The 27261-nt window shown below is 43.9% G+C and overlaps 1 protein-coding gene across 1 annotated transcript; it reads left to right on the forward strand.

Annotated features, from left to right (window-relative positions):
• Window positions 1-18923: 18923 nt before the first annotated feature.
• On the forward strand, window positions 18924-26013 carry LOC104055276 (tetraspanin-7). The gene is made up of 2 exons (XM_009556386.2): window positions 18924-20352; window positions 20692-26013. Exon 1 carries the CDS (start codon window positions 19193-19195, stop codon window positions 19907-19909), a length of 717 nt encoding a protein of 238 aa, XP_009554681.2. The 5' UTR covers window positions 18924-19192; the 3' UTR covers window positions 19910-20352; window positions 20692-26013.
• The last annotated feature ends 1248 nt before the right edge of the window (window positions 26014-27261 follow it).

The following is a 27261-nucleotide window of genomic DNA, read 5'->3' on the forward strand; positions in this document are numbered from 1 at the left end:
GCTGTGTAACGTCTCCCCAGGCTCACAGCTCGGCGCCTGCGGGCACGGGAGGCCTGGCTCACCACCGGGCTTCCGAGCTAGCGCTGCCCGGGCTGCCGGGAGCGCTGCGGGGGCTCCGGCCTGCTGGGCGCCGCGGCAGCCGGTGCGGGGATGTGCACAGGGCCAAGGGAGCGCCCCGAGCTCTGGAGCTGCGCGGGGCATCCTTGCGAAAACACGCTGTCATGGCTTTAACGGAGTTGGAAGATGGGGAAATCATAGAATCATAGACTAGTTTGGGTTGGACAAGGGACCCTAAAGATCACCTAGTTCCAACCCCCCTGCCCTGGGCAGGGACATCCCACTAGATCAGGCTGCCCCAGGCCCCATCCAACCTGGCCTTGAACACCTCCGGGGTGGGACAGGCACAACTTCTCTGGGCAACCTGTGCCAGTGTCTCACCACTCTCATGGTGAAGAAATTTTTTTTTGTGTGTCTGGTCTAAATCTGCTCCTCTCCAGTTTAAAGCCATTGCCCCATGTCCTATCACTACAAGCCTTTGTAAACGGTCCCTCCCAGCTTTCTTGTAGCCCCCTTCAGGTACTGCAAGGTCGCTATAAAGCCTCCTCAAAGCCTTCTCAAGGCTGAACCACCCCAACTCTCTCAGCCTGTCCTCATATGGGAGGTGCTCCAGCCCTATGATCATCCTTGTAGCCCTCCTCTGGACCTGTTCCAACAGCTCCGTATCCTTCTTATGTGAAGGAATCAAACTCCCTTACCTCTGAACCTACCCGTGAGTTCCTCTCTGTGCAGTCCTGTTTCTTACCACTGCTGTTCTGTCCGCTCTTCATGTCTCTTCCAGTGGACCTTTCCCAGTCTGCTGTGGAATAGTTGATGTTTCACCCACAAAACATGAAAGATCTGTGTTGCACCACCTGTAGAAGTACAGGCGGCATTTGATGTTACTTAAATTACTAGGCTGACACACAAAAGTATTTTATTGGGCAGGAACACTTATTTCAAAAAAAATGTGTCAAGTGTTGATTAAAGCTACTGATGATTTTCTGAAATTTTCTCTATCCTATTTCCTGCTCCTCTGTTCTGTTTCTGATGGGTCATCTTTCAATTACAGTATAGCTGAAACCCTGTTCAGTTTGAGCACATGTTTATTATCTAAATAGAGTTCCACTAGAACCAATCTGAGGGTACATTTTTCTGATTTTTAATGAAATACTTTACTTCATGGATGTCATCTAGCCAGGGTTAGTTTAGGATTGGGCTGAGCTTTGGAGGTATGTGGTGTGTAGAAATCAAGTATGGATATGTTCAGACAGTTGGGAATTTCACTTCCCATTTGGTGCAATAATAGTTTCAACTTGCTATAAAAGCATGGGAGGCATTTCATGTGTGAACTTTCAAAATGCACATAATCAAATAAAGGTATAAGCTACGCAGACCTTCACTTCTGTGAAAAAAAAATCCAGTGTCTACAGATAAGTGAAAAAAGGTACCTTTGGGCATTTTAAACCACTGACATATACTGATTTCCAATACTTTTTTTTTTTTCCCATGACTGGTGGTGAACACGGCTGGGAAAGACAGGGCTCTGCACTGGACAAGAGCATGTTGGTTGCTGCTTTCGGGGACCATATTTCTTGGCATCTGAGGACACCTACCCAATCTGAGTACTGCCATTTCCAGATGCAGCTGCTCCCCACCGACTACAGCTGCCTGCTTCTGAGTCTGCTTCTATTTCTGCTTCTTCTAAGCATCAGCCTTGCTCAGCCACAGGCTTTCCATTACACTGGAGCATGGCAGGTAGCAGGTATAACACTGTAGTGCTGGCTAAGACAGAGGTCCTGTAGCTCAGCAACCTGAATGTTCAATCACAATAGTGTCCCTTATGCAGCCAGTCATACATTTTATCCTCTCTTACTCTGATTTGTCCAACTATCAATGTGACAAGGCATATGCTCAAGTCCTGGTTATTTGCAGTGTTTAGTTCAAGCTGTACATATTGAGTGATAGTTTAACATTTTTTAAGCTGCAGCTCCTACTGCTACACCACCACTGGTGTCTTGTGCAAACTTTTTGAGCCCTTTAGTAGACTACAGACATGTTCACAGCCTTCCCACTGTTTCAGCTGCAAAGGTGCAATGATTTTTGCTCAGAGCTAGGGAGCACTGCCTTAGCCTGCAGAGAAGACCTCAGCTGATCTGATCTGATTGGCAAGCCCTCTGTTTGCGGGAATACTGCAAACCTCGCTAGCCTGTTTTTCCTTTAGCTCATGATGCTGCAACCTGACTGTGTCAACAATCCTTTTGCATATGGTTACTTAAGGCAGTGTTTCCTTTCTTGGCTCAGCAAGAGCTGAGGTGGTTGAACATGCCTTTACAAGGACCATGTCAGGATGCAGGTCTCTACTGACATGAGAGAGCCTGATGAGACAGAGATTCTGGCTGTGCTGTTTCAGCTTGTTCTGTGGCACACACCACTTCTGAAAGCAGAGAGGGATGACTGACATGGGAGGAAGTTGATCGAGCCACCAGCATTGGCTGTGGCCAGTGATCCCAGGGGACCAAGGCTCTGCAGCTCTGCAAGCAGCAGACATGCTATTATAGTTAGAGGTGCTTCTTGCCAGGACTGTGTCAGTGAGCCACTGACGACTGCGGTGTCATTGCAGGACTGGGTGTGACTTCAGATCGTGCTCTGATCCCTGTTTGCACAGGGCTGCAGTAATTGAATTCCTCATTAATTAGCAATCGCAAGATGGGTCACTGATGTCTGCTAAGTGGCCTAGTGTGACATATAAATCTGGTTCTTAACAGTCGGAATGCTTTGAATATCTTCTTTAAATATTACCATTGACATGGAATTGTTTTGAGTTCAATGGCAGACACCAGTAATGAAGAGAGGGCTTGACAGCTAATTCATGGATTTCTTCAGTGTTTCAATTTACTTAAAATGCATTATGCTTTTTACCAAAACTGAGACTCACTGAATAGCGACCAGCCACAGCACAGTGTATCTGAGGTCATTGTACTGTGTAGAGAGTCAGAAATGTTCCTTATGCACAGGATAGTGCTCTTAGGCATAGGTGTTTCCAGGATGGGGTAGGAGCAAGGAGGGGAGCTAAGTATACTTCTGCCGCTCTCCCATTCTCCCTCTTTCCTTCTCTCTTTCTCTCCCTCCCTTGGAAAAAAAGCTTTGAGATGAAGTCCATCCGTACCTGTCCACTGCTAAACCACATACCTGAGCACCTCACCTACCCCTCTTCTAAACGCCCTTAGGGATGGCAACTCATCCACGTCCCTGCGCAGCCTGTACCAGTGGCCAATAACTGTTTTGATGAAGAAATTTTTCCTGATGTCATAGAATCATAGAATTACTAGGCTGGAAAAGACCTCTTAAATCATTGAGTCCAACCATTCCTATCTGCCACTAAACCATGTTCCTATGCTCCTCGTCTACCTGTCTTTTAAACACCTCCAGGGATGGTGACTCAATCACCTCCCTGGGCAGCCTCTGCCAGTGCCCAATGACCCTTTCCGTGAAAAATTTTTTCCTGATGTCCAGTCTGCACCTCCCCTGCTGCAGCTTGAGGCCATTCCTTTCCTATCACCTATCTCTTGGCCAGCGCTCACCTCTCTACAACCTCCTTTCAGGTAGTTGTAGAGAGCAATAAGGTCTCCCCTCAGCCTCCTCTTCTCCAGGCTAAACAACCCCAGCTCTCTCAGCCACTCCTCCTAAGACTTGTTCTCCAGCCCATCACCAGCTTCGTTGCTCTTCTCTGGACACAATCCAGAGCCTCAACATCCTTCTTGTGGTGAGGGGCCCAGAACTGAACACAGGATTTGAGGTGCGGTCTCACCAGTGCTGAGTACAGAGGCAGAATAACCTCCCTGAACCTGCTGGTCACACCATTTCTGATACAAGCCAAGATGCCATTGGCCCTCTTGGACACCTGGGCACACTGCTGGCTCACGTTCAGTCTGCTGTCAACCAACACCCCCAGGTCCTTCTCCTCTAGGCAGCTTTCCAGCCAGACTTCTCCTAGTCTGTAGCACTGCCCAGGGTTGTTGTGCCCCAAAGCACAGGACCTGGCACTTGGCCTTGTTAAACCTCATGCCACTGGTCTCAGCCCATCGATCCAGCCTGTTCAGATCCCTTTGAACAGCCAGCCTGAACCTCCCCTGGCGCAGCTTGAGGCCATTCCCCCTTGTCCTATCACTTGTCATTTGGGAGAAGAGGCCAGCATCCACCTCTCTACAACCTCCTTTCAGGTAGCTGTAGAGAGCAATAAGGTCTCTTCTCCCGGCTGAACGAGCCTATCTCCCACAGCCGCTCCCACAAGGCTGGTTCTTCATGCCCCCTGCCCGCTGAGCGGCCTTCCTCCCTCCCTGCGGGCGCAGCGGGCGGTGTCGCCCCCTGTCGGCCGCTTGCCGCCATAGCCCCGCGGCGGCTCCGCGCTCGGTAGCGAGAGGCGGTCCCTGCCCGCTCCACCGCTTTGCCCTGGCGGGGGTGTGGGGGCGCCTGTCTGCGGCGAGGGAGGAGGCGCGGGCCTCGCAGATTTAGTCTTTTAATTAGCACGGCGTACAGAAGTCACATTAAGAAAGCGCAACCGCTACCATTGGCTGCTTTCATTCAGGCTTTAGAGTTCCTCGGTTTTCCGACCTTCAGACGAACAGGGTGCTTTTGGTTTTGTCTATTCCACACTCTCGTGACTGTTCGCAGCCATATCTCCAATTCACTTATTCCTAAGTGTTTTTTTTCCAGCCTGGCTTTCTCACACATTCAAGATACATCATCCTGTGCATCTAGTTCGGAACACCTGGTCTTTTTAATAATGTTTATTCTAATATGCTCAGTACCAACTTCATGCTTTATCTTAGTCCTAATTAATCTTCCATACACTTGGCGTTGCTCGCACATCCATCCATTTCAGGCTGTGAGCGAGAAGTAAGGTGAATACTATGGCAGAGGGGTTGGAACTAGGTGATTTTTAAGGTCCCTTCCAACCCATTCTATGATTCATTGTATGACTAAGAGCTCCACAGAATTTATTTGACCAGCTTCCCTGGAAGACACACATGTTTATGTCATTTCAATCTCACTTGCTGCATTTATGTTATCATTCAGAAGAAGCATGTGCAGGCCAGCTCTAATGTACTTCCTTCCCTAAAGTCGAGAGTAAGGAGTGTATTTGTCGCTGTAAAATAGCATCATCTAAACTGCATGAAGTATGCTGAGAGGGAAATGAAAGGGTGGGTCTTCAGAGGAGTTGTGGATGCCCCATCTCTGGAGATGTTCAAGGCCAGGTTGAATGAAGCTTTGAGCAGCCTGGTCTAGTGGATGGTGTCCCTGCCCATGGCAGGAGGGTTGGAACTGGATGATCTTTAACGTCCCTTCTAACCCAAACGATTCTATGATTCTATAGTTCTGTGATATGGCCATTCTGTCACTCATGCGGAAACGGCCGAGGAGGGCAGAGATTGCAGACTGCCGTATCAAAAAACTGCCAACCAGACCCTACGCCACATCTGTGTATCTGCCTCTGCAGACTATGACCCACAGCAGTGCCTGGAACATCTCAGCATTATTCTTTCAGCACTGCTGTGGCTGTGAGCTGTTGCACGTGGCTAGAACTGGCACCAACAAAACTGATTTGGTAAATCAGAAGAACAGAACCACTCACTGGACTGACTCGATTGCCTCTGAACTTCACAATTTACTCTTAAAACCTGCATGATGGTCAGTCCTTCCCAAACAGTTGCTGCGAAGGGAAGCTGATTGCTGTGGTCAGTGCTTTCATGCCTACCCAAAGTCCAGCCCAAGCTGCTGGACTGGAGATAGTGGGATGGATACAGATAGATGCGCTGCTTGCAGCGTACATGTGGAAGAGGGTGCTGCTGATGGCACGAGGGAGTGGAAGTGCTATAGCCCCCTCTTTCTTCTGTTGCATCATCCTCTTACTCTCCCCCTTTTCACAAATTTGCAGCTGACCTGCACAGCACAAAACTGTGCAGTGCAGAGGCACTCCAAGCAGCTGTGAGTAACACTGCTTGGGCAGCAGCAGCAGTGTCAGCACAGGGTTGTCTTTGGGATCATTTGTGTGGGACGTATGCAGAGCAAACAATGCAGCATTGCTGTGACAGTGAGATGAATGTGAGAGAGACAGTCTGGGTTTTCCTTGTCCAAGTAGAAGGATTACCCAGGATGCAAACTAGAGCTTCTGCTTCTCTACAGGTAAGGCTGGAAAAGAAGGCAAACCAGAGATGTCCCCCTGTGAGGGATTGCACAAGTTAATCATTCTGTTCACAGGAGGAAACCATAGGTCCTGCAATGGAGCCTAATGCCTGTAGGCTTTGGAAGTCAAGGAGAGACAATGGAGCTTTTATATATGATCTTGTTCCTACACAGAAACAATTAAATCACACAGTGCTGTCTCCAACTAATAGCAGGCTGGATTAGAGCTACAGACCGGAAAAATCTGGGCTAAGGCCAGTTTGCAATCCTTAACGCACATTAGTCTGCCTCAGATTTGGAAGCTATATGGCACTATGGGGGACTTTGTGTGCAATTCCTGTAAATAAATAAAGAAACGAGTGGAAGATAAAGGCCGGATTATGAAACCCGGAAAATCCCTGCTAATGTCCATGTGAGATGTGGGCAGAAAGAATAAAAGGATGGGTCTGGAACCTTGGTTTAAAGTTGTATTGAAACCCCTGATTTATCAGTGGGACTTTTCTGCTAAATCCCTTCCTTTTCAAAAGCCTTGGAGCATACATAAAGACTAACAGCTTGTCCTGCAACAAATTGAGCTGGGGATTGAAAGAGCAGGGTGCTGCCTGCTCTCCACTGACTCCCTGGGAATTGTTCAAAGCAAACAGTTGATCTGGAGTAGGTGGTATCATGGCTTCCCTACATACAATGTCCATAGGGGGAATTAGTCGAAGTCCTGTAATCAACTTTCCTGCTCATAACTCCCCTATCTGCATAGGATGGAAGACTCCTTGTATTCATTTAAGGACAAGGCTTGCACAACTAAAATCCATGGCAAAGATTTGTCACACTGCAGAGACTACAGAACCTGGCTCCAGGTGCCTGCTGCAAGTGGGCTAAGGCTGCAGAGCATCAATATGGTTAACATCATATTCCCTTGAATCGTGTCATTTGATTAAAGAAAATCAAGCTCGACACGATTACAATCCCTTTATTGCTTATACCTTGAAATATCATAATTCACAAATCCCAGTTGTTTTTGCCTTCATAGATTAAATGGGAAAAGTGCTTGACTCCTGGGAAGTCCCTTTGTAGTGCCTTTTTCCTGAAAAACGTCAAGTAGTTAATTAAAATCATTAGCCCACCTTAATGTTACCTTGTGTTTGTGGATGTGTTTCAATAGCAGGGGATAGCTGTACAATGCAAAATCAGAATGTAAACCCCAAAGTTAAACCTATTGCATATCAGGATATTTGATTATCTCCCCTGGATCTGAGTCAAAATACCAGCTTCTGTGTCCTCTAATAGACCTTGAAACAAAGAAGGCTTGATCAAATTTTCTGCAGAAAATCCCCGAGTGTATACCTAAGGGTGAGAATGAAGAGAAGGAAGAAGACATTATCAAGAAAGAGAAATTCTTCTTATTTGGTATGTTGAGCTTAAGCTGAAGAGCAGTGGTGCCTTGAACACACTTAAGAGCTGGATGCAGCAATTTCATCTTCAGCCAAATCTTTTCTGAGAAGTTGGAGAATTTATGGGCAAACAGAGGCAACAAGTTTGAAAAAGACTCTTGGGGGGAAAAAAGCGGCGAAAACTAGCATATTACTACAATGGACAGCTTCCTTCTGCCTGCAGTAGGGCTCGTGGTTCTACTAGAATGGTTTAAAGAATTACCACTCTTCGCTCACCCCTAATGAACTTGTGAGGATTTATGTAAATCCATGCTACCTGGCATGACACTGGCCTAGAAGCAATCTTGTAATCTGTTCCTCTTTCTCTGATAAGAATCTACTAACTAACAGCAGTAGCTTCCTAAACCACTTGCCTAAGGGCTGCAAAACTACCTCCAACTGAGTACTCCTCAGGCAGGTTACTGCCTAAGTTTGCTACAACAGTTTAAAAGTGTATGTTATCTATGGGATCATACAAAATAAATTATTTTAAAGCAGTGTTCACAGATGGCATACCAGAGTTAAAAAACATGTCTTCCAAGAGTTCTAATAAAGACATTGACCTCAAGCTCCTTTTCTTCTTGATATCAGCAGAAGACTGAAATAATCTTACTTAGCTGTCAAAGAAGTAGACAAGACACACCAAAGACTTTGCAAACCCACAGATGGTAAATATCAGTGCCAAGAGCTTTACTCGGCATAATAAATGTCATGTTGACATATCTCAGAGCTGCCATTATGAAGCAGGAGCATTTGTGGTACAATATTTACAAACAATTGTAAATCTGACTTAACCCTATTTAAACTGGGAACTTACTTTCACATGTGGAGATTTCACATCAAATGTGAAGTTTTTCACAAGCAAGCTTATCTTGGGGGTAGTAAGAATTACCAGGATTGTGTTAGAGGGCTGTGATCTGCTAGTTAAATCTACATTTCTTTTTGTAAGTAGTTCAAATAACCAAGCAAGAAGAGGAGTGGTGTAGGTTCCCCAGTTGTCTTTTTCTTTAAATTAGATAATTGTTTACAAAGCTGTCAGAGAACAGATGAAGGGGTCAAAACAGAGGCGTGGTAGGTGATGATAGATATCTAGATATTTTGAATGATGATGAAAGGTAAGATAAAGTTCCCATCAAAGTTTACAAGTTTTGATACCTGTGTTTAGTCTGGCTTTGCATCAGCCCAATACTGATGTACTCAGATTCGGACTTGCTTTTACTGAGTTTTCCATGCAGTGAAGAATCAAGTGTTATATGCCTAAGGGTATGTTCTACTGTATCTACTTGCTTAGGAAGAATCCAAATATTGTTCTGTGGAAGAAATCCTCATTTAGCTCAAAGATAAAAGGGTGTGTTTTGAATCTGTAAGAGTCTGTGAGGATGGACTACTGTATTTTTTGTTATAGGGAAGAATTATCCCTGCAACAGTTCTTGTTCCTCACCAAGGGTAAAGGAAGAATTGTTTCTAATTGAGATTCACTGCAAATTTTTAATCCATTACTATTAAAAAATAAGACATCTCTTTTTCTCCTCCAGTGTTGGATATTATAATTTTCTTATTCCTTTTATTAGTTTTCATTTGTTTTATAAAACTGGATTAATCTATCTGCATTATACCCTGATGAAGCAGATGACATGAAATTTTAGGATGAGGAACAGTGCACTAATTTCAGGTAATCCATCTAAGACACCTATAAACCATCTGAGACACCTGAACACCTATATATTAAAAATAAACATGTTCACAACTCAGTTTCTATGCAATGTCTCTTGGAGAAGACAGGCTAGTTTGAATGGGAAGACTGTGGCTGTCTCCACATCTCATTCCTCTCCCTCTCCCTCTCCCTCTCCTTCTGATTTCCAAATCTCCTCTGATTTCCTGCCCAATTAATTTTGATTAGTATGTTCAAATTGCCGGGTCTTTCTTCCCAGGTCTTTCCCCCAAATTCCTGCCATGTTACCCCTTCTTCGGAGCCAAACTTTGCCCTCAAACTTCTGTTACTACATTGCTACCTATTTCTTCTTCTTGCTTGCTTGGGTACCATCAGCAGTAACATGAAGAACACAGGAAAATTAGAATTCCAGTACCTGGCCACAGGGGATGAAAGTAGCTAAGAGAATAGGTTTCAGGGGAAAAAAAAAAAAGAAAACCTTGCCTGGACCATGCTCAGAAGAGATCTTCAGCAGTTCCAAACAAAATCTTGACTGAGGAGATGTGAAATAAGGTTGCAGAGTTTTATAGTTCATCAAATTTAACCACTTTAAAGTGAAAATTGCAGAAATAAATCCTTCCTAGTCCTTTGCCAGCTTTCAAGTCTGTGATCCAAAGCCTGGAAGTGGTATAAGGGTATGACCTATTTTTAAAGGAGAAAACAGTACCTTTTACCCTAATCTTTTTCAGTTTTTGTGGAACCATTGTTGCTGGAAGCTAAACAAAAATGTATTTCAGACTCAGATAAATATCTGCCCTGGAAAATTTCTCCTCAAGTAGTTGAGAATTCTCTCTTAAAAAAAAGGGAAGATTATTCAGTAGTCCTTCCTACAGGAAACTCCAGGAAAACTTCCTGAAATCCTCATGTTCGCTACCATGCTTTATGAGCTTTATAGCTCAGAGGCAAGATATATAAATAATTTAGTGAATAGTGCAACAGGCATTTTCCAAAGAAAATAATAGTAAGAATGTTTAAGATTTTACCATCACAGTAGATCTAAACAAGACTTTTTAATTTATGAGAGATGATATACAGGCTGACAAACCTTTGTCCCGATTAAGGCAGTGATGCCAGTGTGGTATGTTTGCATGGAGACTATTTCCTTTAAATAAGTCTTTCCTGACCTTTACAGCGGGTAAAAGTGATGCTTGCTTGAGGACAGCACACTCCATTTGAGCAATACAAGGAAGCTGTAGAAGTCCATGGATCCAGGCCCCGAGGCTTGGAAAATCCTCTGGTGCTCTAATGTTGTATTACAGAAATGCCCTAACCATTCACCTCAGCAAGGGCACGAGTTTCAGTGATCCCAGGATAACGGTCTGTGCCCCATGGCATTCTTTTCCCAGTCCACAGAGAGTGCACGGTCACCTTGTCCTCTACCTGTGGTGGCATTATCTGTCAAAATCTAGAAACATGGCAGCAATAAAGAAGATATATGTGCAGGTGTGAATCAGCTGGTGCATGTGGAATACCTACCTTTTTATTGGACTTCAGTTTTCATGGAATCACAGAATCATAGAATGGTTTGGGTTGGAAGGGACCTTTAAAGATCATCTCATCCACCCCTCCAGCAGTGAGCGGGGACATCTTCAGTCAGATTAGGTTGCTCAGAGCCCCATTCAACCTGATCCTGAACGCTCCAGGGATGTGGCTTCTCCCACCACTCTGGACAACCTGTTCCAGTGTTTTACCACCCTCATTATAAAAATTCCTTCCTTATATCTGGTCTAAATGTACCCTTTAGTTCAAAACTGTTACCCTTGTCCTACAACAGGTCCTGCTAAAAAGCTTATCCTCATCTTTTATAGGCTACATCTAAGTACTGCAAGGCTGCAATAAAGTCTCCCACAAGCCTTCTCTTCTCCAGGCTGAACAACCCCAATTTTCTCATCCTTCCTTCATAGAAGAAGGGTTCTGATCATCTTTGTGGCCTCCTCTGGACTTGCTTTAGCATGTACACATCTTTCTTGTACTGAGGGCTCCAGAGCTGGATGCAGTACTCCAGGTGGGGTTGCGCCAGAGCGGAGTAGAGGGGCAGAATCACCTTCTCAAATCTGTTGGTCACACTTCTTTTGATGCAGCCCAGGATACAGTTGGCCTTTTGAGCTGCAAGTGCAGATTGCTAAATCATGTCCAGTTTTTAATCTGCCAGCACTCCCAAGTCCTTTTGTTAGGGCTGCTCTCAGTTCCTTCATCTCCCAGCCTGTATTGAGATCGGTGGTTGTCCTGACCCAAGCTCAGGACCTTGCACTTCCCCTCGTTGAACCTCATGAGGTTCACACTGTCCCACTTCTCAGGCTTCTCCAAGTCCCTCTGGATGGCATCCTTAGCCTTCCTGACCTCATTCCTACACAACTGGGCAGCATGCCTATACTCTTCAAGAATACCTGTCCCTGCTTGCACTGCCTGTGTGTTCCTTCTTGCCCTTTACTTTGACCAGCAGGTCTCGACGCAGCCATGCCAGTCTCTTGCCTTCCTTTCCTGATATGCCTGAGGACTGAGAGCTCTTGTGCTCTACGGAAAGCAGCTTTTAAAATCTGTCAGCGCTGTTCTTCTCCCTTGTCCCTGAGGGCAGTTTCCCAGGGGGTCCTGTGGACTAACTCCTTGAAGAATTTTCTGCTAGATGCTTCAGCTGTGTCAATCATACATGAGATTTCCCAATTCCTGACACAGGGACCCAGAAAGCATGAAGTTCACTTGTAACAAATTATTTCTTCTCCTCACTAACTTGTGCCAAGCAGCAGTAGGAAGCGAGGAACTAAGGGTAGGTATTTGTTGATGCATATATGTTACAGTCAACATAATGATCACCTCTATTATTATGTACAGGCTGTGTACATAATAATTCAAATATAATCACCAATGACAGTTGTTCATTTTATAAAGCTACACTTATAATATTACTAAAAAGTTTACTGTCCATTGATTAGCATATCAAAATAATATTACGTGGTCTGTCATGGGTCTATCATATACACCCAGAGAGGAAGAGTCGTCTTCTCCCTTATACCACTGCCCTGCATCAGCATTTGTAAACTGCAAATCTCCAGTGTTGTGATAAAAGCAGAGAGGTGGTTGCGCCATGCTACATGACTCCCTAATTTACCCTGACTGATAAGGTCTGACACAAAAAACCCCGAGACTAACCCTACAGCCTGGGAACCAAGAATGGGAGGGGAGAGACAAAGAGATTGTTCTAGAACACGTTCTAAGCTGTCACAATGAGACAAAGCTCTGCTTGATCGCTTCACTCGGTACTTGTGGACCCCTGTTCCAATATAGATGTTTTCATAGCCTCGGTTGGAAAATGTTGGTGCACAAGGGTGAGCAGTTAACATCAAGTTTCTTGTGAAACTGAAGGAATCTGCAGTGGAAACTTTTAAATTCTTGACTGAGGCTTACAGTGAAGAGATCCCAAGGATCAAGCCAGTGCTCAGAGGAACCCAGTTTTGTTGGTAGAAGATGAGAAAGCAAAACTAACAGATATCCTCAACAGCCTCTCAGAAAAAGAACTGTGGAATTGCTTTGAATGTTGGCAGCATCATATGCAGCTGTGTGTCAACTCAGAAGGGAACTAATGCTGAAGGTGACTGTAGTTGGTTTTCTTAATCTATTGAATAAAAAGAGTTACAGGCACAGTCTCTATTTTTGTGTCTGACATCATATTTTGTTTTGGATTGGCTAGTCCACTATTAGTATAATGGTATATAGAAAGATAAAAAAGGGCTTTAAAGACACATTTTCAGAATGAGTAAACTTGATACAAAACTATACCAATCAAATGAGAAGCGCAATAGATTTTGCTACTGCAGATTTTGGAAATCTCCCTCACATATGAAAATCCATACTGATAAGTGTAGGTGAGTATTATATGAATGATGACTTGCTAAGCACACTTAACTGCTGTCACTGTGCACATGGACCCCAATATGTGAAATTCTTAATACCCTCAGCTCCTGATACAACAAGCGAAGACTGAGAATTATTAGTAATCAAGTCTTATTAAGATCAAGCATAAAATTTGGCAATGTTTAAACTCATCTTGTATTTCTGTTTCTCCCTGAAGTGAAAAGCCTAAAGATCTCTGTCTTTTTTTAATTCCTCTGACATGTTATTTTGGTGGTCTTTCCCACCTATCTAGCCTGAATGTTATTTGGATGTACTAGTGTTGAAACATATCTGATGTTCAGCACACAATAATTTTCTGTGGGGTAGCCGGAAAGTGCATTGAATTTTCCTTGAGAAACTTGCTCGAGGCATGGATCTTATTATCCTCTGTAGCTCTGAGGCAGCTACAGCTAAAAATAAATCTTGTGCTTTATTTTAAGGTTGAAAAACACATTAGAAGTAAGTCATTAAACCCAAAGGATATCTGATTGTTGCTATTAATAGCAAAGTTGCTGATCAAGAAAAGAGATTGTATGTCTGAATCCCTAAAATAAACTCAGTGTGAAAAAATAGCACTCGTGCTACTATGGTTGGTACATTCCAAGAAACAGCAGGTTGAGTTCTGCCTTAAGATCATACTTGCTGCAGGCAAAGATGTCTCCTGCTCAACCGTGCAAGCTGGCAGGAATCCACCCAAATACTGCTCTGGTCTGCTCAGACTGCATCCTTCAGCCTCGCTGATAGAGCAGAATCAGTATCCAATATTTCCTCTTTGATCGAGGATTTTTAAAGGGACCAAGAGTAGGTGATATTACATAATCTTTTAATTTTCCCTGAAGGAACTTGCAGCTGGAAATGAGTTCTGTTATGAAATGTTAACACATTCCCTTCTCAGAGTAAATGGGAAGATCAAGGGGAAATTCTCTCTTCCTCCAAGTCCATCTTCTTTTCCCATCCAGCATGGACTTGCACTACATCCATGCTGCACAGCACTAGGGAAGTGTAAAGCTATGACTTTTGTTTCATTTGATTCAATTTAGAATAAAGATATTCAGGTTTACATAAAAATAATTCCAACTGGATTTTGATAACTTTCCTCACACTGAATAACTGCTTTTCCTATTAACAGTTCTACTGAATTCAATGAGACAGAATTTTTGATGTAAGAGATCACTCAACCTGACAAAGCATCACAAAATCAGACTTAAAGACAAGGAATCTTTTGGTTTCTTGTCCCATCCAGTAGGCATCTTGTCTATGGAAGGAGCACTTAAATACATCACTAGACAAGAAAATACCAATAATAAATAGTTACAACATCAAAAGCACACTGGTGTAACATCAGCAGGACTCCATGGTGGCATAACAGGAGTTCTGTTTTCCCCCAATGTAAATAAATGCATGTACTTTGGCAGCTATAGTACCTGTCCATGAGTCATGACTTGAAAATCTCATTCAAATGTCTATGGAAAGCATATTTGTGAACTAATACTCCTTTTTTGAAACTACTCTTCTTATCTATGTTTTTATGATAAAGTTCCAAACTACATGATCTTTCTCTCTGTGCCAATGCTGCCATTTGTTCTTGTAGCCAGAACTATCTTAAATAGCCATGAACTAGGGACCACAAAAGGACTCGGCTCCCTTGAGAAGCCATGTAGAATCCTTGCGTTGTTTTTCTCTCTGTTGTGGACTGATTAGAAATAGTTACTTCAGGATTGCAAGTGTAAACTTGGGAAAAAAAAACACAGAATGTGGAGATGAAAAACTATTAAAATCATCATGTCTCTGCCAGGGAAGAGAGGCAACATTTAAGGCATGCCCAGGCCAAAACAATAAGGATAGAAGGAGATTTATCCTTCAAGCAGATTGCTTTTCCTTGCCAAATGGTATTGCAAAGCGCTCTTTTGAGAGTTTCTGCTCTTCGATATTACTTTATGATTCTTCCAATGACTGAAAAAAATCAAGCCATTCTAGTAAGATTATTTTCAGACACTGATGCTCTTTCATTTTTCATGGCTTCATGTACACTGAAGGAGACCAATCCTACCTCAGTGCTACAGACTAGGGGAAGAGTGGCTAGAAAGCTGCACGGAAGAGAAGGACCTGGGGGTAATTTTTGACAGCCTACTGAACATGAGCCAGCAGTGTGCCCAGGTGTCCAAGAGGGCCAATGGCATCTTGGCTTGTATCAGAAACGGTGTGACCAGCAGGTCCAGGGAGGTTATTCTCCCTCTGTACTCAGCACTGGTGAGACCGCACCTCAAATCCTGTGTTCAGTTCTGGGCCCCTCACCACAAGAAGGATGTTGAGGCTCTGGATTGTGTCCAGAGAAGAGCAACGAAGCTGGTGATGGGCTGGAGAACAAGTCTTAGGAGGAGCGGCTGAGAGAGCTGGGGTTGTTTAGCCTGGAGAAGAGGAGGCTGAGGGGAGACCTTATTGCTCTCTACAACTACCTGAAAGGAGGTTGTGGAAGGGAGGGAGCTGGGCTCTTCTCCCAAGTGACAGGGGACAGGACAAGGGGGAATAGCCTCAAGCTCCGCCAGGGGAGGTTCAGGCTGGATATCAGAAAAAAAATTTTCATGGAAAGAGTCATTGGGCACTGGCAGAGGCTGCCCAGGGAGGTGGTCAAATCACCTTCCCTGGAGGTGTTTAAGGAACGGGTTGATGAGTGCTTAGGGGCATGGTTTAGGGAGTGTTAGGAATGGTTGGACTCAATGATCTGGTGGGTCCTTTCCAACCTGGTGATTCTATGATTCTATGATTCCTTTACTTACCTAAACAATTCCAGTAGCCCAATGTATGAGAATGGGCAGAATATAGCTCTATATACCCATGTTACCCTGGTCAAAAAAAAGCACAAATGTTAATATCATCTGGCATCTTGTAAAACTGAATGCTTAATATGATGTTTGGAAGAAGTTTGGCACTGAACTGCTGGTGAAACCAATAGTTATGTGCCAAATACTTCACAACAGCACCAACAGATAATAGAACATCTTTACAGAAATACTTTTAGATTTCTGCACCCTTAGCACCGTCCTTCATCTGTGACACATGCTAGAGGAACCTGGGTGACACCAGATCTGCCCATATGCCCTGTATTTGACTGCTCCTAACTGGCATAATGCAACACAAGATACCAGGACAAGCCTGTTCTAAAGGTGTTTTACCTAGCTGCTTTCACTGTAAGGAAGGGCACGGGTAACAGAAAACACCACTTATTGTTTTTCTTTTTGCTGTTCTTTATTGGTGTCAAAGCCAAAAGCAGCTTCAAATCTGAGACAGTATCCAGAGAGAGCATTCCCAGGTTTGTCTCATGAATAGGGGCTGTAATTCCTCTTTAACACTGCCCAGTGTCACTAGTCTGGCCCTTCTCCTATAGGTTTCAGCTGTTTGCAATCCAAGACCTGGTTCTGATAGCACCAGCTCTAAGAAATATTTGAAAAAAAAAATCACTCCATCATGAGAAAGTACACAGAGTTGTGCGAGATAAGAAAGGCAAAAAAGCAGTATGGAGTTTTGAGATGTGGATAATTAGCAGTTCAAGGATTCAAAAGGAAAAAACACTGCTATGAAAATATTTAAAATCCTAAGAGAGAAAAAGGTAGTCAGAAGACAGCAATGCAGCAATGCAGCAATGCAGCAATGATCAGCCCATTCCAAGGACACCAAGGACTTTTTCCCTGCGTGGCTGACAACCGCCTGGCCAGCAGACACTCGCTGCTTCAGAAGAAACGTAGCTTCATGAAAGTCACCTTCAGAGCCTACCAGCCCTGTATGTTCACTTAGGTATAAAACTGTGAAAGCCATCACCACTAGTTTGAAAGCCATTGGTTATCTAACTCTGTGTCTGAAGAGCTCTAGTTTTACTTCACCGTGAGCTCATATTCTTCACTGTGGATATAAGTTATCTGATTTAGTGCTAAAATAGGTAATACAATGCAATGTACTGGACAGTACTTCTAGAGCATGGAAATCATCATTCCTAAATCATCTTGACATGAAGATCTGAGAATCAAAGGAACTAGTTCAGGCTTAATCTCTGTCAAGAAAATGATTAAGAGCTTGATCTTATAAAAAGGCAAAAGAAGGGAATCTGTAAAATGCAGGAATGATAAGTCTGCTAATTACATTATTAAGGGTTCTGCTAAAGAACAGAGGATGTTTCAATAATGATTATGCTATATTAATGCTTTGACAACTATGAGTTTCTAGTTTTATATCAAACAGATATGTTAAAATATGATATATTTCCTTCCATGATTCTCTAACAGAAAGAAACCAACAAAATGTTTTTCTCAAACTTCCACACGAAAATTACCTTTGGAACACAAGTAAACCTCAGAATTCTGTCCCAAGGGAGTTTGATGAAGATGTGAAGAACAGGGTACCCTGACCTGACCTTTTTGGTGTGACTATTAAATATACAAACTAAAAAACCCTGTTTCACTCAAAGTTGTATCGGTTGAAATTCAAATGAGAGCAGTGTTGTCTCAGGATAAGGAATTACGGAAAAAAAAAAAAAAAAAGACTGCAGTGCACAGTGATCCACTAAACTGCTCAAGTTAAAGATTTTTCACTACTGAAATAATGAACATTTTATTAAAACATTTGTAAAAAGCAATAGGAACATTTTATAGCAGTCTGATAGTATGTTAGCATATGACAAAATTAATTTCTTGAGCACCTGAAGACATAGGAAAGTCAACTCTGTGCCCCACAATGCCATTGGGTAGTGCCTGTATTCGGTACAAAGACCCATAGAAATGAAGATGGCACAAAATCTTGGACTGAAGAGTACTACACACCCCCTGTGGTGTTGTCAAGAAACAGTAAAGAGAAATTGGTTGCTTAATGTGGTCAAAGACTCACTAAACATTTAATTCCCTCTGCGGATGCTAATTCTACCTCTGCCTGAGATCCTGCCTCATTGGCTTTTTCCTTTTCATCTTTTCCTTACCTGGTTTGTGGGAGTAGCTTATCTTTTGCAATGAGACTGTACTGATGGTAGAACCTCATATCAGACGTTTCTCAGCCACTTGTTATATAGTAGTATCCACGGGCATTCCCACACCACCATTTATTGCATTCTCTGTGGCTCAGTGTTATCATGGGCTAAACCAAGTGAATATTTAACAGAGTCAGGCCACATGGAAAACAGTTTCCAGCTGGGAACATCGAGACTGACCAACTGAGCGACTGCGTTGTTAATAGTCAGGTACAGATTTATGCTTGTTTCTACAAAGAGTCCTAATAGCACAGCTTGATGCAGTATAAGAAGTTAAAATAAACCCCCTCGTTTAATAGATTTCTCATGCTTCCTTTGGATTATTTGTGGGTTACAATGCTTACAAGAAAATGTTTATTCCTTTGGCCAGGCTAAACCCGGGCTCCAGCATATTCCTGCAAAATTTAATCTCGGGTTTTCAGCTCGCAGAACATTTTCACCCGAGGCTCGGCAGCGGCGTGGGAACCCCCAGACGCTCACCACTCTCCTACCCCCCATTCCCAGCGGGGAGCGCCTGGATGTGCCTCTGCCGCTGGGTTTGCGGGGTGTGCGCTGCGGGCGGCCGCTCCGTTAGAGGGCGGGGCGGGCGGAGCAGGGACCCGCCGGGCGCCGATAAAGGGGACGGGGCGGCGGCACTCGCACCGCAGGGACGGGGACCCGCGGACCCGCCACTGCCTGGTGGCACTGACTGCTGCGGGACCCCATCACTGCCTGGTGGCACCGAGAGCTGCGGGACCCCATCACTGCCTGGTGGCACCGACAGCTGCGGGACCCCATCACTGCCCGGTGACACCGACAGCTGCGGGACCCCATCAGCACCCAGTGGCACTGACGGCTGCAGGACCCGCTCGTCGCCTGGCAGCACCAGTGTCTGCGAGACCCCTTGCTGCCTGGTGGCACTGACAGCTGTGGGTGCCAGGACCTGAGGGCACCATGACTGTGCTCAAGCTGTCCCTTATGGCCTTCAGCTTTGTCTTCTGGGCAGCGGGGCTGACCATGTTCATCATCGGCCTCTGGGCCAAGGTTTCTCTGGGGACCTACCTGGCACTGTCAGCCAACGACTACCCCAGTGCCCCTGCCATCCTCTTGGCCACCGGCATTGCTGTCCTCATCTGGGGCTTCCTGGGCTGCTTCAGTGCCGCCACGGAGCATCAGGGACTCCTGCGTGCCTACAGCACCTTCCTGACAGTCGTGCTGGCAGCTGGACTGACAGCAGGGCTCTCGGCACTCCTCTACCGCCAGAACATTGCACGGGGTTTCCATGAAGGGCTACGCCAGGCCCTGCTCACCTACGGGGAGGACGAGGGGATGGCGGATGCCCTGGATGCTTTGCAGCGTGCCTTGTCCTGCTGTGGTGTAGAGAGCTATCACGACTGGCTCACATCTCCTTGGGGACTGGAGCAAAACGGGTCGGTGCCCTTCAGCTGCTGCCGGGTCCGGCGGGGTTGCCAGCACAGCCTGCCCAAACCACACGGGCTGCACCACGAGGGTTGCTTCAGCAAGGTGTCAGTTTTTGTCAGCAGCAACATGTTTTACATTGCCACGTCTGCCCTGGGATTGGCACTCCTGCAGCTCATTGGCATTGTGCTGTCCTGCCTGCTGGCTACTCGCGTTCCTACCCACCTGCTGGGCATTGCTACCCCACGCTGAGATGCTCTGCAGTCCTGTCCCCTATTCCCTCCAGCTCCTGTCTTTGGTCTATTTGGGTGCATCTCACCTGGAAAATGCCCCCTTCATAGTCCTCATTTCCACCTAAGCTGCCTCCTCCAGACTCCATTCCTCCTCTGGAGGCTGTGTCAGGTGCATTAATGTCACAGACATCTCCAAAGCCCCTCAGGGAAGGTGTCTCGTGGCCTGGCTGTGCCCACTGCAGGGCAGCAGATCCTCACTGCCCCCTGGAACCTCTGGACCACTTCTGCAGAGAGTGATGGCAGCATGGACAGACATTGCACTTTGGGGAAGTGAGGACAGCTGGGTCAAGGCTGACCACTTTTCTGGTGGGTATAAACGTCCCAAGACCCTGAAATGGGAGTCAGAAAAGAGAAGAGGAGGCTCTGGGAAACCAAGAGAGGTGTCTCTCCACATTGCACTGGGTGAGTGTTCTGAGACTGAAAAATTATGCTAACTGGGACGCTGCTGGAGTGCACCAGGGGAAGGTCTAGTCTGGGGGCACCCAGGTAGCCATTCTAACAGCTGCCATTGGGGTCTGCTTGAGAGACTGACCAGTGGGCATGCATCCCATCGTTGCAAAGATTCCCTACCTTCTCTATGTGCAGATTCAAGCTGTCTGGATGCCAACAGCTGCTTTTCCTGCTGTGGTATTTTCCATGCTGATCTCCATCTAAAAATGGAGCTGCAGCCCAAAGTGCTACTCTTTCCTTCAGGATGTGCCTGTCATCTTAGCCAGTTCTTTGCTGGTTATGTCTTTGCAGGGCTGAGAAGACCTTAAACTTGCATTCCTGTCATACAGGTGGATGGCATAAGCTGTGGGATCAGACCTGACTAATGGTGACAAGAGGAGGGAAGGGCACAGTGACCTTCAGAATTTTTTTTTGACATTTGACTTCAGAGTAAGTGGACCAGACTTTGTGTTCCCCAGAAGAGTTTCTAAAAACCAGACATCAGACTCTTTGACATTTTCCTTTTTCAAAGGATCTCTCTGAAGTGTGCCCTAACCCACATTTTTGAATCCAACTCCATAGATCCTGCGAGTAAACAGAGGACCCCAAGACTTGCTATGTAGCCCTGAGTGTGTGCAGGACAGACAACAGGGTAAATCTACTGGATTTTTTGACTTGTGTTTGGAGCTTTAGGGAAAGCGAGCCCCACACTTTAGAGGGTCCTGAAGTTCACCTTTGCTTCTTCCCACATCTCTAAAACCTCTGAGGTGGACTTTTACATGTTTCTCTGCCTCGCAGCACAAGGACAAGCTGAATACCCCTTACCTAGCAAACGGAGGAGAGAGGATTTCATAAAAGAACCAAGGACCACAAAAGGAACGCCAGGATATGGTGTTTTTGGGGAACATGGCTAGCAAAACTGGGGAGAATGGTCAAATGGCAACAAATATGAGCAGGATGTAAATCTTTAATGAAAGAGATGACTGATGGCTTCATGGGAGGAGCGGAGTACCCCTGCAGAAAGGGGGATTAGCTGTGAAGCTCCAGTGCCCAAGTAAAAGAATGCATAGAGTGAAGGGTGAGCAAGGCTTCCCTCATTTTCTTCCTTGCTTGCCTTTACTGCTTTTGACTACATTTCTGCCGCCTTCTTTTCCTCCCATTGAAGAGCAACTGCTTGGCTGCAAGGATGAGCCAGGCAGAGCCTCTGTTCCATCAGTGTGGGAGGCGAGATGTTCTCCTTCTGCTCACTTTGGGAGAAGGAGCTGGCCATTCCCACTGGAGCAGCCGTACCCACTCACTCTGTTCAGGCAGGCAAAGGGAGAGAAAACCCATCCATCACCACCTGTCCATGAGGTAAACCAGATCAAATGCAGAGCTAACTCTCCCACCACTGGTTTAAATCCTCACGACTTCTACACCTAAAAGAACCTTGCCTTGATATTTCTGTGCTTTCTCCCTGCATGTTTTCTCCCAGGTCAAAACATGTATTTACTTGGAAAGATTCTGTCTTCATGTATCTTTACTGCTTTTAACAGTTTATACCATTTTAAAATACCTGGAAATGCTACCATTTCCTTGCCTTTGGTTATAGCAAAGCCCTTTTGTTTTACTCCTGCCATCCTTCTTCTTGGTGGGAGGGATTGCTCAAGTTTGTGGTGGATTTGTTCCTCCTGCAAGATTGTGATTTTTTCTGACCTAGGAATAGTGCTGCAATTTGGCCTGCTCATAACTGACCCTGACGTGTTGGACTGCCCTCATAAAGGTGTAGTATTCTTGCAGAGTAAAGCAGGCTTGTCCAGAGAACATAAAGGGAACTTCCCCCAAATTATATTAAAAATTGCACAAGCTTAATGGTAGTTGACAATGTGAAAAAAAAACCAGACCAAAACAATGTAAATAAGTGTTTTCATGAAAAAATGAGGTTGCTCTCCATTATGTAAAATAGTCTAAAGTTTAAATGATGTTCCAGCTGAGGACTGCTGAATCCAGAATGGTATTTACAAGTAAAAATCCACAAGGACAAGCAGGGAGCATCCAGCACTTGCTGGAGTCCAGGTGCACAAATGGATTTTATAGATTTTTTTAAAAATTCCCTAATTTGCCTTGGTTATGGAAATAATTCCCTTGGGGTCAGTTCTGTCAACCAAAGCTCTAAAGATCAAAAACAGAAGAAGAGAAACTGAGTTTTTATTTTTGGAGAGTGATTCCAGTCTGCATGGATGGATCTTGAGATTCTGAGTGAGCAGCTATTTTGTGTTTAGGTGTTAGCAGTGACTTTATCTTAACTGTCCCTTTCCTCAGGGATTCGGTGTCTGTGTAACTATGATAATCATGTTCCAGGTAAAGAGTGTAGTGTAAAGAGGCTTCTTATTCATTTGACTATTCATCTGGATGAACTTTGAAAATGTGTTGAGAGCCTGTCTTTATGGAGAAGACTGCTTCGTTTTTTAGCTCTGATGTTCTTTGTTTATTGGTTTACATAATATAATTTTTTTTGTTGCTGTTTGTAAATGTTCCTGTATTAACACCACATTTTTTTGAGTTTTGTAGTAGTGGAACTCTTGTTATTTTCCGGAAATCAATGTTGTGTTGTACGGTTTTAACAATGGACACAAAGTATAGTTTGTATGGGAAATGGTACTTCAGAAATAAAGTTTAGCAAGTGCTATGAGTGAAACAGGTTGTTGTTTCAAAGCTTATTCAGTATTTGTTTTTCTGTATGTCTCCTCATTGTTCAACTAAGTGCAAGTGGAATGAAGTGTACACTGAAATGTAAATACAGAAGCATATAATTGGTTTTTTATTTTTATTCAGAAGATCCATTAAAGAAGCAATAAAACAGGCAGTGGGGAGAATGTGGGAAAGGGACATGGAGTTGCATGGGTTTATCACAATGTTCTTCCTTATCTGAATCGATAAGCCCTGAAAATTTGAAAGAGTATGGCATGGCTCTTTTTTTTTTTTTCCTCAACTGATTACTAAATACATTTCTCATCCTGACCATGGTTATGTTGAGTTAGTCAGTAGGACCCCCTGGGATGTGGTCCTCAGGAACGAGGGAGCAGAACAGAGCTGGCAAATGTTTAAGCGTGCTTTCCATAAAGCACGAGAGCACTCAGTCCCCAGATGCAGGAAACTGGGCAGGGAAGGGAAGAGACCAGCGTGACTGAGTCGAGACCTGCTGGTCAAACTGAAGAGCAAGAGGGAACTGCAGAGGCAGGTTATTCAGCCCGGAGAAGAGAAGGCTGCAGGGAGACCTAAAGGCAACCTTCCAGTACCTGAAGGGGACCTACAAGAGAGCTGGGGAGGGTTTGTTTACAAAGGCATGTAGTGATAGGATAAGGGGGAATGGCTTTAAATTGGAGGGGGGAAGATTTAAACTAGACATAAAGAAGAGATTCTTCATGATGAGGGTGGTGAAACACTGGCACAGATTGCTGAGGGAAGTTGTGGATTCCCCATCCCTAGCAGTGTTCAAGGCCAGGTTGGATGGGCCTTGGGCAGCCTGATCTAGTGGGATGTCCCTGGAGGTTGGAACTGGATGATCTTTAGGGTCCCTTCCAACCCAAACCATTCTATGATTCATTCTATGAGTCTAAGTAATGTGACGCATAGCAGTCGGTCGAAATAAAGGGTGCTGTTAAAACATGCTCTATCAAAAACTTTGTGTAGATATTCACGTAATTCGATTTGTTTTGGTTTTAAGTTGCTAGGAATATCAAAATAGGAATGATATGACCAAGGTTTAAGCATGCCTGTGCATGTTTGTGTGGTGGCCAGGCCTGAATCTCAGGACATCAGCTTAGTGTAATGAATAGTTCAAAATATAAACCGTCACTCTCACTCGTGGCCTGCACTCACCGAAGCAGAATAAACCTTGGCAATGACTATGTAAGAAACATTTGTAGAAACAATAGCTCGGTTGTTTGGACAAACTGAGATTTAGGATTAACAGGGTGATAAGATTAGACCCTTCTTATGAAACAAAGACTATTTTATAAGATTGATCTAGAATACCCCAAATATGACTCTTTCAAACTTCAAAAGTGTTTTGAGAATTTGTCTGACATCAATTATTCACCAGACTTATGTGTAGGTGAACTTGACATTACAGACAACCAGAACTGACAGTGGCCTTTATAGTGGGTTATAAATTTTTAGAGATAATATGGCTTTTCTGGGGTCAGAAAACTTAAAGAGTAAGGAAGAAGAAGGACTGGGTAAATCAGAGAAGAAAAAATATTTTGTTACAAAACAATTTTCATGTATGTTAGGCATTTCTCCTATTACAACATTATCTTCTTTCTTCTGGAGATAATACAATACCTCTGTGACTTTCACTCATAGCAGCTGATATTGTATAAAGTCCACGACAAGAAGAGTTCTCATCCTTCTATTTCCACTCATAAATTACAGTAAAGATGCCCTTTTTTATAGGTCCAGCAACCCACAGAAGAGATTTTAATAAATGAGATAGCATGGGAAAAAGAGCTGGAAATTTTCCCAATAAAATATTTTCAGTTCCCATTAAAAAGGCATGCCTATGGAAAGTCTGGGTGGATAAGTTAAGAAGTCTTACCACAGTTCTGTTCTGAAGCATCACAAAACAAGGGTCAGAACTTTAAATGTAAGTCACTAAACTAAGAGAGTCTGAGACTTGCTTTGCATCTGGAATCTCTTCAGCCCAGAAGGAGAGCAGGTACCATCAGGAAGGTAACACTGGGTTTGATACTATATTTGTCTGAGCTGTCCTGGTGTCAGCATTGAACAGAACAAGTCAAAAGAGACTCCTGACTTAAAAAGACCCATATAGTTTCTAAAGGTATCTATAAGGATCAGGGGAACATCTGTAAAGATGTTACATGTCCAGTCCTTCCCCTTCACGCAGCCACACATCTCTACCTCAGGGAGCTTATCAAAGTCATTTCCCCATAAGATCCTCAATTCTGTCTCAAACAGCTGATCAAATTTGTTTGTGGAAATTTATTGTTTATCTTGAAGTTTATTTGTGGGAGAAGATTTTTTTTTCACTAGGAAAGCAGACAGTTCACATTGGTTTACTTTGCACCCATATTCTTTCTGGGGCTTTTTGGTCCAGTGCCAGGGCATGAAAGAATGGCTCCAGACAGAAGCATCGCTAAAAGCCTTTGGAGCTGACTAGAGACCTGATGGAGTGTGGGGGAAAAAAAGCCCAGAAGTGAAAGCAGATGTGGTGACAATGAGACTGCAAAGGAGGAGAAAACAGCAGTAGGTTCTGCACTGTCATGAAGAAAGTATTTTCTGAGCAGAATTTAAGGATGAACTGCAAAAAGGATTTAACAGTAGGTGAATCCCTATTGCCATTATTCTTTAATTCACGTCATATTTACTTTTTACTGCCAGTGTCCACTTTGTGCAACTTGGAAAGCTGATCGGAGTCACATCATATCCTTGAATTTTAAGCTTTTCAGGATGATACTGTGGAAAGACATGCAAAGCAAACTAGAGTGCAAAACAACCTAGTGGTAGGATCTCCTGTGGTTCTTCTGTTTTTTCTGTTTCAGAGGCTGACCATCTTTGTAAGGTAAGATTTTTTTTACATCGGTGTGTAAATTGGTTAGACATAACTACCTGTATAATTTCACTTCAGTGTATACTTCAGTGGGCGTGCATCCGTTGTGATTCAGAGTGGTAAAAAATACGTGCTTCAATCTGCCATTGTAGTTTGCTGAGAAACCAATAAAGTATCCCAGTTTAACCCTGTTTTCTTGTGTCCTCTACTGTTCTGATCTGCTTTCTGGGCCTGTAAAATTCAAATGTCAAAGGATATAGTGTTTCTATGTTATCAAAGAGAACACACACACACACATACACACACACACACACTCTCTCTCTCACACTTTTTTCAGAAGCTCTGTAGTCATTGGTCAGATATGTGGATTTGCTTGTGGATGAGACAGCAAAAGAAAAAAAAGGAACTAAGTAACATATCATTCCATCCTTGACATTAGTTTTCATTTGCAATGAACACTCAGTACTGTCTACTGTAGAGAGAAAATCTTTTGTTAATGATTTAAATCCATGTAATAGAGTTTACTAAAGAAACTTATTTGGGCTACAGGGTTAAAATCATCAAATTAAATGTTATTTCAAATGCTCTAATTCTATAAAGATTTCTCTAATCTGCTTCAAGTGATTTCTGTGAAGCCTTACTTTTCCTGTTCTCCCATTCTGCTAATGTCTACAGTGACACTTAGGCTGGCTTCACAGCAGCAAAGTTTTGAGTCAAGTAGTGTTTGAAGACTATTCCTATTTTGCAAATATTAATCCTATTGTGTTTTGTCATAGTAAGATACTCAGATTGATACATTATCAATATAACATTTGTGTTGGTTTTGAACAATATCTTGACCATTAGGCGAGACCACAGCAAAATAAAGGGAGATGCCATGTTGATATTTACCAAGACAGGCAACTCCTTGGAACTGGAGATTCTTGGAAGAGTATCATATTACATCCTAACATTGCAACAAATAGGTCAAATACTGTTTGGGGATTCACATTATTAGATTACCCAAAATAACAGTTCTACAGCTCTAATCTGCCTACATGACATCCGTGCATCTTAAAGCATCAGCACTTCAAAGCAGTGATATGGTCTCATGATAAAACTTAAGAAAACAAATATTTCACGCTTAGCATTAATAATTTCCGATAGCTCCACTTCTTCCAGGTCACCAAGACAAGGTGCTGGGAATATTCCTAGTCAGTTCTAGGGCTGACTGGAGAGTTGGGATTGATAAAGTTGTGGATAAAAGGTCAGCACCTATTAGAGTAGTCCTGTTGCTTTATTACTGTTCTGGCTGCAACTTCCAGGGCTGTTTTTCTGCTGTTTAATTTCCT

Source organism: Cuculus canorus, chromosome 1, assembly GCF_017976375.1.
Source record: "Cuculus canorus isolate bCucCan1 chromosome 1, bCucCan1.pri, whole genome shotgun sequence".
Lineage (NCBI taxonomy): Eukaryota > Metazoa > Chordata > Aves > Cuculiformes > Cuculidae > Cuculus > Cuculus canorus.

Coding starts and splice junctions, on each gene's coding strand:
- LOC104055276 (XM_009556386.2), top strand. CDS start 19,193: ATGACTGTGCTCAAGCTGTCCCTTATGGCCTTCAGCTTTGTCTTCTGG.